We start from the raw sequence: 20,297 nt of genomic DNA on the forward strand, positions 1-20,297 counted from the left end.
TCCTCTACTTTCCAATTAAATCCAATTAAATCCTTTCAGAATGTTGTACTTTTTTCTTTAATGGCATTATATATTAATGTCAGTATGATCCTTGATGCATGTAAAGCCTGTTATCTGCATGGCAGTTTCAGGGTGCTGTCATTGCAGGAAATTCTGCATCAGAAATTTCTGAGTGAATTTGTTACTGTTTGGTATCTACGTTGGAGCCAGAGGTGATGCACACACTGCCTGGGAACCCTATGTGCAGTGTATGCACTAATGCAGGCAATTTAGTGCAGAGAACTGAGATTGGTGGGCTGTTAAAGAGTTTAATTTTGTAGTTGTGTATATGATTCATTCAGTCTCCTTTTAACTAGTGTGCCCTTCAGTGACTCATTGAAACATACAGTACTTGCTGAGGTGTAAGCATCTGGTTGTGTGCGCATTGCTTCTAGGTTATGGTCACTTTTGATGTGACATCCCGACCTTGTGCACAAATGGAAAAAGGGGGGATGTGGATTGATGGAAAGAGGCACATGTGTTTTATGGGTTTAGCCAAGTAAAAAAAACAATAAATACAAGTAGTTTGTGTCCAGGTTTAAAAAGCAACATATGGGATGAGCCCGTTAATCTTCACTTACCTACTAGTGGGTATACCAGTTGACAAATGAATAATTAGTTCCCAGATTATCAGTAACTCCTTGCAGATATTTTGACAGCTTTACAGTGACCTGAGATACCTGAGAAGGGTTTAGTGCAGTGCAACAGGACCAGGTCATTACTGTAAAGTACATGATAAAAGAACGTGCAAAATGAGTACAGCTGGTACTTCACTCACGAATAACATATTGTCTCAAAGCATGTTTTTATGAAGGGTGCACTAAAAGGTTGTGAGTGGTCTCGAGCAGTACTTGAGGTAGATAGCACAGTGATATATAGGTGTAAGTTAGCATTTAATGCAAAAAAGTGCAAGTTTATTAGCTTTAGAAAATGCAGTCAAGGATTATGAACCTATGAAGGAGAGCATACAATACTGACAGTATTAAATATATGGCAGGGAATTAGATTTTATGGGATGTTGTCCAAAACTGTTTCATGCTGTGTAATATAAAAGGGCAGTTTTAAAACCAGTAAGATGTGGAGTGCATAGCTTTCACAGCAAGTATCAGAATTTGAGATCGTATTACCTTTAGACAGGACACTGGAAAGACCACATCTCTATTATGTAGTGTTCCAAAGGCCATAGAGATGGACAGTATGACTGCTAGCAATTTTGTTGTTATTAAGATGATAAAGGGTATATATGGAGACTGAGGATATGTAGAATATTTAAAAAGTTATTTATTTGGTGAATGTATAGAAAGTAGGACATGATTCAGATCCATACAGTAATTTAGAGGCTAGTGGGGTGGATTTGAAAAGTATGAACCAAAAGAAAGAAAATTATCTAGTGGCATATCAAAGTGGGATGTTTCACATTCTATCTGTCAGAATACAACTTTACAGACAAAATGGTCGACCTTGGAAAGCATTGCATAAAGCTCTGGTACATTGTAAATAATCTGGAATTCGGAGCAAGGAAAGGATGCTATCTACACAGAGGCTAGTTGCACCACACAGACTAACTTGATAGACCATAAGCACACTTACTAACTGGCATTAATTACAACAGAATAAAAGACATTAACATTGTAATGTTGACACCAGAAAAAGTCTTTTTATATCCTGCTTCCAGTTTCATTGGCTCTACCTCTGATTGATCATCCAGTTTGTTACCCTGTGGGAGAAGAGACAGTCATGGGACACAGGCATCCAGGCAGCCATTATTTTTTTTATACCTGATTTGTGGCCCTCATCCATCCCATGTTGGCTGTTACATATACTAATTGACATGGAGCACTGTGGATTTATGGATTCCTGTTCATGCTCTATAAAGGCTGCAGTGTGAGTACAGCTTGGCATTTCCAGATGCATGTCTCTGGCTTATATGCTGTGTACCTCTGCCCATAGTGGTTGTCAGTGTCGCAGTAGGCTGGACCATCTCCCTTCCCCAGGATAGGCAAGGCAACATTGACTGCTTACTGCCTGTGTCATTCATCATCTCCTGCAGCTCTTGTGACAGTAGTTAGTCCCACATTGCTTGGGCCACAGTAAAGGCTTCATCCTTGTGTAACACAGAACAACAGGTAAAAGTCAACATTTACTAGTAAGATGTAAATATTGTGCCAGGTAGCAATCCCTTTTGCACTCTTCTCATATTCCTGCCTTTCTGAATGTGCTAGCTGAGATAGCTTAGCATTTTGAGTAAGTGGGAAAAGTTAGCCAACCCCAGAGTTCTACAGTCTTAAAAAAAGTGAAGCCACAGTGTACAACTAACATGGATGTGCCTGAACTACTTTGCTTTCTGAGTCTCATATATGTCATTGATGAAAGTAATGCGTCAGTGGAAAAAACATGGTTTTCTTGGCATTTTTTATGTTAAGATGTAGTTATTCTTTTGCTAGGAGAGGCTGTTGTAAATGCAACCATAGAGTCATCCTTTGTTTTCATGTTTGCATCATTTCTCAAATGGTTTATAGGTTCATAAGTTCATATGTGTGTACTAGGCTAACGGCCCTGGAGCCTATATAAGCCTAGCCCAAGAAGATTCCCTGGCATCATGCCGTCCAAAGTTAGTTCCCAGTGCCCCTTCAAGCAAAGGCCACTAAAGTGATCCCCGGGATGAACTTCCTATTGCCCATCCACTCATCAAGATTTCTCTTAAAGAGGGCCAGTGAAGTGCTCTGCTTGAGGTGAATGGGAAGTTTGTTCCAGAGTATGGGACGTCTCTGGGTTAGGAACCTGTCCCTCCAGTGTGTTCTGTTTATTGTGATAATGAGGTTTAGGTCCCTGGAACGTGTGGCATGGAGGGATTGGGATTTCTTTAGGTCTGGCATATCTAGCAGCTCGGGGTCAGACATGGCTTTGTAGGTCAAGCAGAGATCGCCTCTAAGTAGGCGATGAGAGAGTATAGGTGGAGTTTTTTGAGTCTGTCTGTATAGGGCATGTGTCTAAGGCCTAAGATCCTCTTAGAGAGGTATTTTTGTGACCTTTCCAGTTGTTGTAGGTGTCTAGTGGGGAACTCCAGCTTTACTCTGTAACATATCGCCTACTCCGAAGTGATCTCTGCCTAACATATAAAGCTATGTCAAACCCAGAACTGTTGAACATACTACACCTAAAGAAATCCCAATCCCTCCAAGCTACATGCTGTAGGGACCTAAACCTTGTCACCACAATAAACAGGACACGCTGGACAGATAGATTCCTATCCCAGAGACTTCCTATACTCTGGAACAAGCTACCCATCTATGTCAAGCAAAGTTCTTCATTAGCACTCTTCAAGAAAAATCTTGATGAGTGGATGGGAAATAGGAAATACACCCCAGGGATCACGTCTGTGTCTCTGCTGGACAGTGGCACAGGAAAATAACTTTCTTGGGTGGCGTAAGCTATGGTACCTTGCTGGCTTGGCTTACGTAGGCCCTTGGGACGATAGCCTAGTACCTACCTACGAACATACCAAATGAGCAGACAGACCCAGGCAAGGCTCTTCTTTCCACTGTAAAGTTCAGGTTTATTCACAGTACAAACTGCACAGCGCTTTCACAAACAGCTTCATCAGGTGCTTAAGCTCAAGCACCTGATGAAGCTGTTTGTGAAAGCGCTTGTGCAGTTTGTACTGTGAATAAACCTGAATTTTATACTGGAGAGAAGAGCCTTGCCTGGGACCGTCTGCTCATTCTTGCTACTTTGACTTTGTGTGTACGTGTACACAGGTACCTGCTTGTTGGAAGTATTTTTTGTTTGTTTTTGCTTAACATACTAAATGAGGCATTGTATCCTATAATAGGTCTAATCGGAGACGAGTAGAGTGGGATTATGACTTTTTCTTCCTGGATGAGAAACCTTTTGTAATGACATGCGCCACATAGGACTTTCTGACTACAGTGGCAATGTGGTTATCAAAGGAGAGGTTGCTGTCACCCTGTGTCCCCCAGGTCTCTTTCACACCTTCGATGTTTAGTGGGCTACTGCCTATGTGGTAGTTCATGGGCACCAAATTTTTCCCAAAGGGAATGACAATGCACTTTTTGGCATTGAGCTTAAGGCCATGGTCTGGCACCAGTCACTGGTGTCTGTGAGACCTTTTTGTAGAATGTATACATCAGTTGGAGAATCGATAATGGCTCCCAGTTTGCAATCATCTGCGAACTTTGTCAGCCAGAGTCCGTTTGTGTTGGCTTGAACTTGAGAGAAGTAGATGGAAAACAGGAGAGGACCTATGACCGATCCCTGTGGGACACCACTTGTAACTGGTCAGTAGTCAGATTTGGAGTCCACTACGTTCAAAGTGTGGGTTCTATCAGTGAACAATTATGCTGTGTTAAACCTGATTTCCTTACCTTTCTGCATGGATTATATATCACTTTCAGTTTGAGTGTCTTGTGCACAGTCATTTAATTTGTGTATTTTAAAGATGTGTAGTTTTATCAGTGTGCTGTTTTGTTTTTGGAGCTGTCAGCCCAGATTTTATCACTATAATTAGAACATAGCCAGGTTAAATCAGTTGTTGTGGCATTTATTTGTTGTTATCATTTCACTTGATCCAGATGGTATCCTTGTTCTGGTTAGGGGAGGCTGTGAGTAGACTGTGGCATACTTCCCATAAGATGGATTTCCACATCGACACTGTACAAGACTGGTGCCACTGCCCACTAGTGAAAGGGGTTCTCATAATGGGTTGATTTATACAGTTTTAGAAATGCTGAGCTGAGAATATGTTGTGGTGGGTTTATCTTGACGTGTTCAACTTGTATGTACTTGTTTTCTGTTTGCTCTAGCATTGTTGACTCATGATTGTTCATGATGTCTTTGTGTGTTTCTTATTGTAATAATGCATTTAGGTAGGGTTTGAAGTGTGCTGCTCCAAGTTCACCAAATAGCAGAGAAAGAGCAACTGTTCTTTTTGTGTTCCACAAATGATTATTCTTTTTCTGAACTGAAGAGATGTTGGAGTGAGAATGTTTAAGTAAGGGGGTGCTTGGGAGGTAGGGGTGCATTACACCCCTGCAGAAAAGCTTGTGCATATTGTGTTTAAAGTTCATTCATATTGAGGAAACACAGTAAGGTCATTAGGGAGTCATGGAAAGGACTGTTCCATATAAAGCTGGAACTGTGTTAGTGACATGACCCTGGAATTACTTCAGTCACTAATGTAAGTGCTGTGGCTGTTTTAAATATTGTTCCAATCTTTATTAAATGTCGTAGTCTTTGCATTTTTTAATTAACAGAGTAGTTCAAACCTTATTGTATAAATCTGTTGTGTCTGGTCTTCATTCTCTTTTTCTGATTTTTTTCCTGGATCATGTTCTATATAATCATTTTTGACTTGATCCTTTCATAGATGTCAAATACAGAATTCCAAGAAATAGCAGAAAGTTATGATTTTAGTCTGTCTTCATTTTTTCCTGTTAACTTAGATTGGCTAGGTGACCATCTGTTATTCATTCCCTTTTCGGTAGCCCCAGCAGACATCTCATCTATTTCCATGCGAGGTAGGATGCAGTTGACAACATGTACTGGTGACATCCCATTGTGGGCCAGTGATATCTTAATTTAAGCTACCCTGTTACTCACACATGGCAGACATCATACAAGGGCATGCATGTGGCATGTGGCTTAGTGCATGTACTTTCTGCAACTCTTCTGCCTTCTAGCAATTTAACCAGAACACTACAGCACCACTGTTGTCTAACAGGGGTTAGTGTACAGCACAACCTTATTCCCTAACTTCTCAAGTGAGATTTTCCTTTATGCCACTGTGCCATACTGGTAGTTCTGCAAAAAAACTTGTCATAATTGTACTTTTCTATTGATAGGTGGAAGGATAAATGTGCATCTTGACTAATCTGTAACTCATTTTTCCATTGAGGAATAATGGTGGTTGCTTACAATACATGCTAAAGATACCATCTGCATGAATTGTGGAGATGACTGCATACTTTTATTGCTATTCATACTCCTGGGCCAGTCAGAACCTTCTTTCTATGTTGTCCTTCTGTTTGTCATTTCAGTAAAACGGCATTTTTAGATATAGCTATAATAAAGGCTAAACAGTTTATTTAAAAATTGGTTTTGCTATGGTTTTACTGCTTGCTGTTGTGTAGACAAGCCATTTATTTAAAAAGCAGTGTTAAAGTATCTTAATATAAATCTGCAATGCTTGTTACAGAATCTGATCGTGATCGTAACTGGGAAGCTGTGGACAGTAATCCAATGATATCAGAACGGAAGAATTTTTATATCAACGTCTGTAATAAAGTACTACAGAAAGGAGGAGCATTGGGGTGTCCTGATTATGCAGCTGTTTGTGCTGTTGGTAAGTAATTAAAATGCTGCAGAAAACAAATGAAGTACACTATGCTATGTTAGCAAAAACTTTGCAATAGAAAACTGAAAAAGTTCATTTGAAAAAAATTTACCATTTCCTTATAGCTTGGTAAACTTTCTGATTAATGAGGGTAGTGCTCAGAAGTCAGCTGTGTTTTTAGAAGAGAAGCTCAGATTTTTTAGTGCTCAGAAGTCAGCTGTATCTTCAGAAGAGAAGCTCAGATTTTTTTTATCACTTATCTCTGTATTTCGTACATAATTTCATTTGTATTTGTTTAATATTGAATGATAGGACAATGCTAGAGCTTACCTTTTCTTCAGTCTTGAATTATAAGACAGAGCTTCAGCTTACTTTAAGTGACGGGATTATCCTGCTTGGTACTGACCTGCTTTTGTTTTCTCTTATGCTGATGTTTGCTGCACACAGTATACAACATATCTCTAGGCATGTATAATACAGTGAACCCTGCATTTGTAATAACTGTGGACCTTCCTTCCTGGATTCAACAACTGGCGTCATACTCTCCACCATTCATAGTTTGGTATTATTCTAGGAAGATCCTATACTGTGGTCCAGCACATGTCATGTCCTGTCATGGCATCACACGCAGACTACATACGTTTGTCTTTGTCCTGAACCTGCTATTCACATGGTTTGGATCATGTTTCTGTGAAAAGTTTCTATGTTCACTGTCTAAATAGATATTACGCATCCTGTAGCTTACAAATTACTGGCCAAAACCCACACAAGGATTGCTTTTATTGTCTTGTGGAGGAGCATATCATGAAGCATAGCAGTTTATTCCTGCCACTTGGGGATGTTGAAAGGAAGAGCTGGGGTGAAAACAGCTAGTGCAGGGAGTTGTGGAAGCCACATTAACATTGTCACAAGGACAGAGGCATGGAGGGTAGGCTGAAGCCTAGCCCTTGTTGAGTAAAGTTTGTGTTAAAATTGTCTTGAGGGTTCTGCAGATACTGAGTTTTTCCTTGACAGTTGAAGGCTTGAGTCCACAACTGACCTCTATCCTGGTGGATGACAAGGAATATGGAGGTGAGTCACCTCTAGTTTATGTTTTGAGGGTGTAAATGTTTTCATCACCCAGCTGTTAATTGATTTGCCTAAGCTTGAAGCCAACTTGTCTGATAATGGGTGTAGTTCCTTCAGTCACAAGAATGCAGGTTTGATAGTACTTGGATCCAAGGATTCCCCTCCCTTGGTCTCTTTCCAAACCTAGCAAGGGTGATAGGTAGTTCATCAGGGCTTGTGGCTTATGGTATAGTTATTATACAGATGTTTGATTTCTGGTGCCAGATTGTCACAGTGCAGGACTGTACCCTTAGTGAATATGGTCTGATGCTGGCGCTGGGCCCAACACAGGCAGCCTATCCTCATGTGATCCCCTTAGTGGTTAGTTCTCTATTACTAGTCAGATAGGCATGAATCTGGTACGCTTACTTTTATGTGCTATTGTTTAAGCACATAACCTGGAGCCGGGGAGTGGTACTGTCTCCATCTCAAGCCTATATTAGAAGTCTGATGTTCAGAGGCCAGTGTCTTTGACACAGACAAACTAGCATCTCAGAGACAGATAAGAATAGGGAGTCCTTCTCCTGTCCAAGTGTGGCCTGGCTGCCAGCTCCCATCACTTTTCCCTTGAAGTGTCTGGGGAAAAGATGAAAGGTTCCTAGGCCATCCCATGAAGCATATTAAGTACTCTGTTTATGTAACCAAGAAGCATCCTGACTCTGTGTCCCCCATATCAAGAAAGCAGATGTCTTTTACAAGCTCCTGGTGAGCAGAAAGACATAATTCTTCACCAGGTGTCCTAGAACTTCCCCCTTTGTGGCCTGCATTCCAGCATGGCCCTGGAGACAGCAGCATTGTGCTCCACAACTACCAGGTGAAGATTCCAAAATGTTGGCAATGTGGTAAGAGAGTGCACTCTTCTGCCACATTGGGTCTGGTGGCCCCTAACCATTCATCTCATTTGTGTAAATTACAGTTTTTCCTAGTGGTTGAGGCCCTAAAAATCCTGCAGATCTCCCAGAACCCAGGTTTAACAAATATCTGTCTGTGTCTTCCTGGATGTACTTCCATGTCATCTGCAAAAATTAAAAAAAAAAAAATATATATCTTAATTGGCATCCAAATAACATAATCATATGGTCAGCATTTTGAATGCTTACATATCAGTCTTATTCAACTACAAACAAAAGTAGGCAAGGAATTACATAACTTCATATTGGCTAATAGTAAACTTTGTTTTCTTTTTAACATTTATCATAAACTCCAGCATTACATACATCGCTCAAGCCCTGCCTTTTCTAGAATTTCATTCCTCTTCCTCCCCTTGAACATTCGGCATGTATTGTTCCCACAAATCCCATTTTATTCTATGTAGTTTACTTATTACCATTTTCCTAAAGATCCCACCTCTGATTCTTTTACCACATTTAGTACTTCAGTTATGGTTGGTCTAGATTTTTATTTCCATTTTCTAGTAGTTGGTTTTTGGCAGTAAGTAGTATTAAACTTAGTAAGGGCTTACAATGTATAAGAAATTCAGTGTCTATAACCCCACTCGAAAAACATTTCTTTTGTTAAAATAATTTGCTCCTTCCAAAAAAAGGAGGATATTTTGAAATCTATCAAGTTATTACATTTCTAAAAAAAAAAAAAAAAAGGAAAAAAAACATGTTCCCATTTATCCCGGTCTTTCCTGTCACACCTCCAGCATTTGCTATGTACTGGAGGAAAAATTATTTGAGTTCTGCTTGGGGTAGAAAAATACCTATGCAAACATTTCCATATGAAAATGCTAAACCTTTGTAAATAATTTGGAGCCACACAAATGCTCTCCTACTGTTCTTTTGCATATTGTGTTTCCTTTCTGATTGATTGTTACAGTTATCATACATTGTTTTATATGGCCTACTAATTCTGTCAGTTTTAACAGCAGCTTCTGTTCTTGACTTAGCTGAAAACTCAACCAGATCTGGTCTTTCACTTAACACTCCCCTATCCCTTTCTCTTTGCCTGTAGTCTTATCAATCCATTGTGGGAAAGGTCATCTATAGTCTGCAGTCCAAACTTCTGTTGGGCCTCATTTCTTTGTTACCTTTCCCTTGGTAGTTCTTTGCCCCCAGTGCTTTGGCTCATTCACTAATTTTTTCCCAATATATTCCAGTCCTCTCTAGCTTATTTTCTATGTCACTACTTGCAGTCATCTTTATGGACAAAAAGTTTTTCCTTTGTTGTGTTGGCATAGTTATTAAAATACTTTCTGCTGCTTTATAAATATAATATTCAGCGTGGTTGTTAATATTATCCTTTAGGGCCTACATCCAAAATCCTATTCTATCCTTATTTTATGACCCCCCCCCAATTTCAAAGTAATTTCTTTTCACTTTTGATATTTGTTGCTTATGTTGAACCTTAACTGCGTAGCTCTAAAGTATCCATTTGAATCTGCAAACCTAAAACCACCTTGTAATTAATTCTGCTTAACTCATGTTCACTTTTATTAAATGTGGTCCGTAACTTTTTTCTTTGGTTGATAAAAATATGACTGACCTTTATATAGCACTAAAATGATTCAAAATATTTTCATTGCTTATTCCTTACTATCCATGTCTGTTGTTGAGATTCCACCTTTTCAGGTTTTGCATTAACTTTACATTAGTCTCTTTCCACATATATTCATAGCTGCCATAATAAATTCCTGTTTAATCCTGATAACTAAATAATTTATCTTATGTTGCTGTAGCTATGGATATTTCTGAACAAATTCATATTTGGGAACAGAGTTCACCACTGTAGCGTATTTTAACTTTATTTATTTTATATTCTGAGAAAACCTGAAACCTTCTCAAAATGTTCCACAGCATTAAAATGTCCTTTTCTAGAATTGTCAACTGTAAGGTTGTTGTTGTTTCTTTCGGCTTTTCCCGGTTAGAGGTCGCCACAGTGGAACTTCGGTCTGCTAATGATTGGTAGTTGATTTTTACGTGCCGAGTTACCAGCCCTGATGCACAACCTTCAACGAAGGTACGCCCATTCACGCATGTCTCCACGCAGAAGATGCTCTAGCTGAGAATTGAACCGTAAGGTAATATCTGCAAATAAAGATACATTTTCTTGATTACCATACCACTTATGTCCTTGATTTTTTTAGTCTCTTATTTTCTGTGACAGTGACATTCTAAGTAAAAAGTAGATACCAAAAGGGAAAGACAACGCCGTTGCCTGGTTGTGTTGAAACACAGCTTGTTAGAGAGGAACCCTCTTGCCTTAATTCTTGCCTCTGACCCTTCATGTGTCTTTCTAACTAAACACCATTATTTTACAGGGAACACAAATGCTTCCATTGCCCTGCTCATAAACTCTTAGCTTACTCTATTGAATGCTTTCTCTGCATCAGGACACACCGGCAACAGCAGTATTTTCTTACATTCTGCTTCCCTCTGGATCATCATTGTTTTATTAATGTTGTCAAGGCAACACTATAGTTTTTCACTTTGTCTGTACTAGCTAAGAGAAAGCATAGACACAAACCTTTTTATAATCATGGTTCAAAATTGAAGTAGGTCTGTATGAAGGTGGATCTCAAGGTCTTTTTGCTCTTTAATTAGTGCAGCCACCACAGCTTTCTTCCAAGGTTCTAGTACTGTCCCTACTTTTAAAATATTGTTAAACTAAACTTTCTGAATCTTTAATACTTTCTTCCCTCCGAAATTCCAAACTTCCATAGGAATAGCATCTGCTCCTAGAGATTTTCCTGTTGATAAGATATACATCACCATTTGTATCTCATCCCCCTCATTACTATTACTCCTTCAGCATGATTTTCCTCCAACTTTGTCATAGTTGCATCTTCCATAAACATTTCCATTTGTGTTATTTCTTGGTTTCCATATTCTGCTTTATGCAGATTTTCATAAAATTTCCAAAATATCTGTAATATCTCTATAGGATTTCTGATCATTTTCTTGTCATACGCTCCTTAAGTTTGGCAATACTATTTTCTATTTTCTGTTGCTTAAGTGTTTGTTTTACTAGTTTCTGTTTTCTGAAGTTATAAAAAATACCTGGTTTAACAGCAACACTTTTAAATTCATGCACTTTATCCAAATATTCCCTTATTTCTCCTTTAGCACTCAGCAGTTGATCCTCCTCTTGTTCTTTAAGATTCTTCTTTGACTACAATATATTAACTTTTGATAACCCCTCTAAATAATTCATATTACTTCTTTTTCAAAGCGCTTTCTCTCTTTTTTCTGCCATGTTTTTCAGTTCTGTTTTCATTTTATCTAACTCACTATCTATCCCTTCTGAAGAAATGTACGATCTGAAGTAGTTAAGTTCATTTGATCAGCAACCTCTGGATATCGGATCCGACCTCGGATCCAAGCTGGCATCTTTCCAAGCTAAAGGTCCGAGCTCTCAGCTCCTCCCCCTTACCCATAATACCCTGCTACCTCCCTCCAGTCCCCAGATCTCGTTTTCTGCGGCTTCTGAAGCATTAGGGATGAGCTCTTAGAGTTTTAGGTGAGGATATTAGGTGTACTTTTCTTGGATAGTTTTTTTTTTCTGTGTGTGTGTGTGTGTGTGTGTGTGTGGGTGTGGGTGTGGGTGTGTGTGGGTGTAATAAGCCCATAGTTTAGTTAAACCATGTTTTTTGTTATTTTTTTGTGGTAAATTAGTATTTTTCCCTTCCCCTTACTGTGTGTCAGGGCGTGTGCTGTGTGTGATGGCTGTGGGCCCTAAGGTCATTTTTTCTAAATGTGCTGAGTGTGGTCATAAGCTGTCCCTAGCGGATGGCCACACTCAGAGCGTTCTTTGCCTGGGGGGTAGACCACTTAACATCGGGCTGCAAGATTTGTGCAGCCTTTAAACCCCGGGATCTGAGGGACAGGAGAAACAAGCTAATCCTGGCGGGACTCTTGCCCCTGGATTCTTATTCCTCCTCTCCCTCAGTGGCGCCAGTCGCAGCTGCGACTGTCCAACCTTCAGCTCCCCCTCCCCTGGCTGGGACTCAACCTCCCGCTGTTTCCCAGGGAGAGGGGGACCCTTCCAGTAAAGAGAAGAGACATAGAGAGAAGGAGAGGGATAGACACGAGTCATAAGCGGCTGGCTGAATCAGTTCCTTCGGCTCTGCCAGCTAAATTGACTTGCTCCCCTGTGAGGGTTTCCAGGTCTTCCCCCCTCTCGGCGCCATTCTCCACGCTTCTCTCCAGAGCCAGAGGAGGAGTCCCGGTCACCTTCGAGGTCATCTAGGCAGCCTTCCTGGCCTGCCTCAATGACTTCTTCCAGGTCTACCAGGAGCCGTTGGATCTGAGTCGTCTCAGAGCCGGGGAGTCGGCGCCGATAGTAGTTGCTACTTTGACACCAGCCTTACCCTCGAGTTTATCAGGTCACCTTTCAGATCCGAGCTCTTTGGGCCGAGAGCCGAGCTTTGGATCCGCAGGGGTGAGTGTGTCTTCGGCTCCGTTGCTGTCGGAGGACACTTCCCTTTTGAGTCCGATTGCGTCGGCTCAGACATCCATCCTTACTTCGGAGCCGAGGGGACTACTCTCGGAGCCAGGGGAGAGTGGTTCACCTTCAGCCTTCGATGTGGTGGAGAGGGTGCTGTTGAGGAGTTCGAAGTCCCTGGTCCGTACTATGGATCCTCCCTTTACTCCCTCACATATAGGCCTGTCTTCCATTGTCCGGCCCCAGGGACAGCCTGCATCTGCGCCCCAGTTGGTTCCCATAGAGGAACAGGACCCCGTTGGTGAGCCCTCCTCGGACAACCCCGCCGAGGAGGTCCCTCACAAACAAAAGTTTAAGAGGAGGCACTTGGACTCCCCCTGAGTCCCTCATGGAGGACACGGACTTAGAGGAAGGGGAAGATTCCCCCAGGTCACCGCCAGAGGATGTCTCATTTGGAGACATTATGGAGATGCGCATAAGAGGGGGGTGGTCAGCCCAGAAACCTTCCTCGGATGAGTGTGTTTCTGGAGGTGTTCGACGCAGGCCCATCTACCTCTTGGGTGTCCCCCCCGGCTGACCCCTTGGTAGACTTGATTACTACCAGGGCTTGGAAGGAGCTGGACACTGTGGAGCCAATCCCTAGGAGACCTCTCCTTCTCATCCATCAAGATCCACGCCTCTGCCATCTCTGCTCATTACAGCACGGATGCACCAATTTTCTCTAATCCTCTGTTAAAACAGTACCTCAGAGGGGCTAAAAACATAAGACCGCCCCGTAGAGCACCTACTCTAACTTGGGACCTCAACTTTGTTTTGGAAAAACTAACTTTACCTCCTTTTGAGCCAGCTAACACAGCAGAATTAAAATACATCTCTTGGAAAACTGCTCTGCTCCTGGCAATAACATCAGCACGAAGAGTTTCAGAATTGCAGGCACTAATGGCAGTGGAACCTTTCCTCATTTTCCACCAGGACAGGGTGTCTTTAAGAACTAACCCTACGTTTATGCCAAAGGTGGTATCCAGTGTGGCTCTAAACCAAACTATTCACCTGCCAACTTTTTATCCTAAACCACAGAATAAAGGGGAGAGACATTCACAGGCAGTTATGCTTCTACTTGGACAAAACCAAAGCTTTCAGAAAATCTGAGCAATTATTGATAGCATATGCTGCAGGAGCACAGGGAAAAGCAATTTCAAAACAGACTATCTCAAAATGGATAGGACATTGTATACGTTTCTGCTAAACATATCATGGAAAACCTGTACCTAGCAGCATTAGATCTCACTCCACCAGGGTAACAGCCACTTCAACTGCCTACCTCAGGGGAGTACCTACCAAGGATATTTTGGAAGCAGCAGCTTGGACTTCTGTACATACATTCACCAAGCATTACCATCTGCCTATATACTCTAAATCCAGAGCTGGCTTTGCCACTGCAGTGCTGCAGGGCCTTATAGCCACCCCTAATGCCTTATTGAACCAGCCACCCTAGCTCAGCTTTGTGATTCTACCCAAGTGTAATGACTGCAGCAGTGTAACACGATGAACATAGTACAGTTTTGTACCTACCATAAATGTAGATGTTCAAGTGTAGACACTGCTGCAGTCCAGGTTACCCTCCCTCCTTCCCCTCTTACTGGCTGGTACGTACCTATGTCTTCTACCCTTACTACCTATAGGGAGTATTTGCTGGTAGCTGTAAGTTGTTTTTTGCTTTTCTTATGTATGTTTTATTAGCAATTGGAACTGCCTACCTATTTAGAGGCACCTAACATCTGGGGCAAGAAAAACTGAAGAAAATGGTGTCTGCTGCATCTTGTATACCTCTGGTGCACTGACGTCAGGGAGGAGGCGACAGCAACCAATGCCGGACCAAGACTTTGGAACTCAGGCCAACCGGGGAACCGCCTGATGGCAGGATAACCCAAGTGTAATGACTGCAGCTGTGTATACACTCGAACATCTACATTTATGGTAGGTACAAAACTGTACTTTCCCCGGTAGATGCCATGGTGGTGGTGTCTGCCACCAAGAAGGAACTGGCACAAGAAAGGTCCTCAGTCCATCCTCCTGATAAGGAATCTCGGACGAAGGACCGGATTGGAAAGCGGATGTTTGCTTCAGCCACCTTTTCTATAAAGGCGCTGAATTATCTGGCACACATAATTAGGCTTCAGCGGGATCTGATAAAGAAATACGCTGGGTCTCCCCCGGAGTCCATGGCGGCTGAGGACAAACGGACCTTCTCGGCTCACATGGCCACTCTAAAGTCAATATCAAACACTTCTCTGCGGCTTCTCTCCCATGCCATGAAGGGGGGGGGCGGCTAGGGCCAGCGGAGCAGGGGTCACCTTGCAGCGCCACGCCTGGCTCCATCTTTGCGACTTTGCAGAACCCTTAAAGGCATCCTTCACGAACGCTCCCTTTGACGGTTCTACGCTATTTGACAAAACCATCCGCGACACGCTACTCCAGAGTGAAAAAGACGGGAAGACGCTGTCTGCCATTGGAATCCGCTTCTCCGCTCCTCAAAAGTCCTTCTCAAGGAACCAGAGAGGACAAAAGAAGATGTGGTTCCAGAAGTCTCAGCAGTCCCGTCCCGCTTCGGACCTTTCATCCTTCAGAAGCAGAGGAGGACAAGGTGGACGCCGGCCCAAAGGCAGAGGGGGCCGAAGAATTTCGAGTCGAGAGAACCCTTCTCCGACCGACCCGCGCAGCAGCCCTGAGGGGTTGCCCGACTGTCCCTCTCTGGAGGCAGTCGGGGGGTGTTTTTCAGAGCATCTAGCAAGTTGGGAGTCCATTACTACAGATTGCTGGATGCTCCGAATAATATCCAGAGGCTACTCTATCCCCTTCCTGAATCTTCCCCCGCTAACAAAGTGCCTCCCTGATGTTCCATCCAATCAGAGGGAGGCTGCAGCTTTAGAAATACGGAAGTTACTAGAAAAAAGGGCCATCCAGCACGTCCCCCCAGAGCAGTCCTGGTTGGTTAATTACTCCAGGTTCTTTTTGGTGCCAAAAAAGATGGGGGACTTGAGGCCAATTCTCGACCTGTCTACTTTGAACCTGTTCATTGCCAAAGAGAAATTCCGGATGGTCACTCTACAATCTATTCTCCCCCTCCTGCAGGAGAATGACTGGATGTGCTCCATAGACCTCAAGGATGCGTACTACCACATTCTCATGGACAGACAATCCAGAAGGTTTCTCCGCTTTCAGCTAGGGGCCAGTCATTATCAGTTCAGGGTTCTTCCATTCTTCCTCACCACAGCCCCCAGGGTGTTCACCAAGGTCATGGCAGTTGTGGCAGCCCACCTGAGACTTCAGGGAATTCAGGTCTTCCCGTACCTAGACGACTGGCTCCTCACTGCCCCCACCAGGCATCTACTCTGTTCTGCCAGGAATTATTCTTTATTCTTGGTCCATCATCTAGGCATTGCCATAAATTTCAAGAAGTCGTCTCGTCATCCTGTTCAAGTTCTGGATTTCACAGGGGCCAGGATAAACACGCTTCAATCCAGGGCCTTTCTGACAAAGGACAGGTTATGCACCTTGTCACTCCATGTAATAGCGCTGCTACAGTCCCCAGCCCCATTCGCCGAATTAGTCCTGAGAGCCCTAGGATCCATGGCAGCGGCCATCAGCCTTTCACCTCTTGGTCGGTTACACGTGAGAGTCCTTCAATGGACCCTTCAGGTCCAGTGGTCCCTCCTCCTTCACCCATTGGATTCACCGATTCCCCTAAGCAGGGTTTGCAGAAACTCCCTTCTTTGGTGGCTCCATTCCTGAGAGCTCCGAGAAGGGAGACCGTTCGTAATGCCTCAATCCCAAACCACGCTGACTACGGACGCTTCTCGCCTTGGGTGGGGGGAGGCATTGCATGGGCAGAACCGTCCAAGGCACGTGGACCCCTGTAGAGACCGTTCTGTATATCAGTGTTCTGGAGATGAGGGCAGTGCTTTTAGCGTTGCAAGCCCTTCAGGACCTTCTTCCTCTGGGGACTATTGCAATTCAGACAGACAACATGGTGGTAGTCTGGTACATCAACAAACAAGGAGGAACCAGGTCTTACCCTCTTTGTTGGGAGGCTGTGAGAGTTTGGGAATGGGCGATTACCACCAACCACTTTCTGATAGCAATGCACATTCCGGGTCGGTCCAACATCCTAGCGGACAAGCTGAGTCATTCTATCCTCTCACCATACGAGTGGTCTCTAAACCCCTTAGTAGCGAAACAGATCTTCCTCAGATGGGGTCAGCCTTGCTGCGATCTCTTCGAGTCTCCTTCAAACGCAAAATGCAGTGAGTTTTTCGCTCTAATTCCCCCACTGGTAGAGAGTCCCAGAGACGCTCAGGTTCATGCTTGGCCACCACTTCTTTATGCATATCCTCCTCTTCTGCTAATGATGAAATGTCTGCAGAAAGCTCATTGGTTGGGGAGCAAAATAATCCTCATATCCCCATTCTGGCCTTGCCAGATCTGGTTCCCGTACCTGCGGTCTCACATCATAGCTCCTCCTTGGGTCTTAGATCCCATTCTGGATCTGATCTCTCATCCTTCGGGATTGCAAACTCTGAACCTGGACGACCTCAAGCTCACAGCTTGGTTGATCCAGTTCAACTAATGGCTAGGACTCCCGGTATCTCATCTTCTGTAAAATCTATTCTGGTAGCTGTGCATAAACCTTATACCAGGAAGATCTACAAGAGTAAATGGAAGCATTTTTCCATCTGGGCCAAACATAGGAATTTGGACCCTTTTACAGCTCCCGTCCCAGCAGTTCTTGAATTTCTGTCCCAAATTTTTCACCAAGGGGCCAGTGATTCTACTGTTAAGGTTCAGATGGTTGCGATTTCTCATTTCCACATCGGGAACAACTTTGGTACCTTAGCTTCCGCTAAGATATGCAAGACCTTTTTTGAAAGGCACCTTCCTGTTAAGACCTCCGGTCAAGAATGTGGATCCCCCATGGGACTTAACCTTAGTTCTTCAGGCACTAACTGGTCCGCCCTTTGAATCTGCTGCTTCCATCGATTTAAAATTCTTATCTTGGAAAACTGCCTTTTTGGTTGCAATTACATCAGCTAGAAGAGTATCTGAGCTTCAAGCCCTTTTTACAAAACCCCCATACCTGGTCTTCCATAAGGACAGAGTTTCTCTCAAGACTAATCCTTCATTGTTGCCTAAGGTAGACTCTGAGACCAGTCTCAATCAAACCATCAATTTGCCTGTTTTCTTCCCCAACTTTCAGAACAAAGGGGAATACAGACTGCACTTGTTGGATGTGCATAGACAATTGCGATTTTATTTGCACAGGACAGCTGCTTTTCGCAAATCGGAGCAGCTTTTTGTGTCCTTCGCTAAGCCGTCCTTAGGCAAACCTATTGCGAAAGTTACCTTAGCTAGATGGATATCCCACTGCATCTTACACGCGTATACAGCTTCCGGTCGGCCAGAACCCTTGAGGGTTCATGCTCACTCTACCCGTTCTATGGCTACTTCTGCAGCATTTTGGTCAAGGGTTCCCTTAGATGACTTCTGCTCAGCGGCTACTTGGGCCTCTTCTCATACCTTCATTTCTCATTACAAGCTGAATCTGATATCCAGAGGTAGGACAGCCTTTGGCTCTGCAGTGCTCCGGAATATCCTTCCTTGAGGACCTCCCAGGTTTTTGGTAGCTGGGGACTCTGTCCCACAGGTTGCTGATCAAATGAAGTTAACTACTTCAGATAAAGAAGTTATTACTTACCATAACGTTCCATCTGAGTAGGTAACTTCATTTGTCAGCAACCAACCCCCCCCCCTTCCCCCTAGCCTGTTTTGTGGTCATATTCATGACGGAATGTTTTTTTCCTTCTGTCGCACATCAGGTTAGCGTTTCTCTTTCGAGTATGTTTGACTGTTGTTAGTAGATAATATGGCAAACTCGATCTGAGGACTGGAGGGAGGTAGCAGGTATTATGGGTAAGGGGGAAGAGCTGAGAGCTCGGATCTTTAGCTTGGAAAGCTGCCGGCTCGGATCCGAGGTCGGTTCGGATACCCACAGGTTGCTGACAAATGAAGTTACCTACTCAGATGTAACGTTATGGTGAGTGCATAACTTCTTTTTTCCAAAAAACATATGAATAATTTCTACTACCCATTTCTTAAATTCCTGTATTTTTTAACAGATAAGTAGGATAGTATGAGTGACGCGCTCTTACTTGATTACCCTGCAATTTTATCATAGTCTTTATTGGGGCATGCTCTGAAATAGTTATTGGATACAGTTAATGCATGTGTTTCAAAGCTTTTTGTCCAGTCTAACTCAGTTTTTACACCTTGGGGAATGTTTGTTTGTGTCTTTCGGCTTTTCAGGGTTAGGGGTCGCCACAGCGGAACTCCGGTCCACTAAGGATTGGCAGTAGAGTTTTACATGCTGGCTTGCCGGGCCTAACGCACAACTTTCAACGAAGGAACGCCCGTTCACGCATGTCGCCACACAGAAGACTCTCTAATTGAGAATCGAATGGGCAACATCTAACTGTGAGGCGACAACGCTACCGCAGCACCACCACTGCAGTAATATGTAAATTCTGTCTGGCTTCTTAGTAGTAAGTTCATTTTCTGTTCCAAATATTTTGAAAGCCTACCATCTTTATTTTCCCTCTTAGATTACCCTGATTAATGTTCAGTTTTGCAGATCGAGCTCCAGTCCTCACCTATGAATAATATTCCATGCTGAAAGCTGATTACGTCCCTTTCAATTATCTCAAGCTCATAAGTAGTAGTTTTTATTTTGAATGTAAATACTTCCCAGGGTGCTCCTCCTTCCCTGCCAGAAACACCTTATTGCCATAAGTCTACCATTGTCTTTTTTTTCTCTCTTCTATCACTATTGGAGTCCCTTTTATGTTTAGTATTATTGCTCTCCCATTTCCTTTGTCCTTGATACTGTGCTGCATATCCATTCTGAAATCCTTTCTTTGCCAAATTCACATGCTCATTTCTATTTCTGTGTCTCCTGTAACATTGTTGTTTACACCTTCCACTCCTTAATATAATTCAATACTCACTACTCTGCTTTTATCAGTACTTACAATGCCATTTATAGTCAGTGGTATAACTTTCATTCTGATAAAAAGTTATTACTTTTATATTACTCATGACATTTTTTAAATATGTTTCCAACTTGTGACATACATACACATTAATATTTAGTAGGCTGATCTTGTATGCATCTGCGGTCTGTCATCTCTGTTTGAACCTATGTCATGTTTTCCAGACTTTTTGCTTTAATAAAACCACTCAAGAAGTAAAATAGAAGAAAACTATGTGTGTATTTTCATTTTTAACTCCAACCCATTGTAACTCACAGCAAACACACAAACCTATGTACACATCCCAAAATTGGAAGTTACCATACCTCTCA

At 42.8% G+C, this 20,297-nt stretch overlaps 1 protein-coding gene across 1 annotated transcript in view; it reads left to right on the plus strand.

The window, feature by feature from the left end:
- IGF2R (insulin like growth factor 2 receptor) overlaps positions 1-20,297 on the plus strand; it is a 2,372,344-nt gene that overhangs the window by 745,872 nt on the left and 1,606,175 nt on the right. Inside the window, exon 12 of the mRNA XM_044074918.1 lies at positions 6,254-6,400. Within this exon, the coding sequence (XP_043930853.1) occupies positions 6,254-6,400 (147 nt within the window). The remainder of the gene's footprint in view (positions 1-6,253; positions 6,401-20,297) is intronic.

This window comes from Protopterus annectens, chromosome 1.part0 (assembly GCF_019279795.1).
Source record: "Protopterus annectens isolate FY-2018-M chromosome 1.part0, PAN1.0, whole genome shotgun sequence".
Classification (NCBI taxonomy): domain Eukaryota; kingdom Metazoa; phylum Chordata; order Ceratodontiformes; family Protopteridae; genus Protopterus; species Protopterus annectens.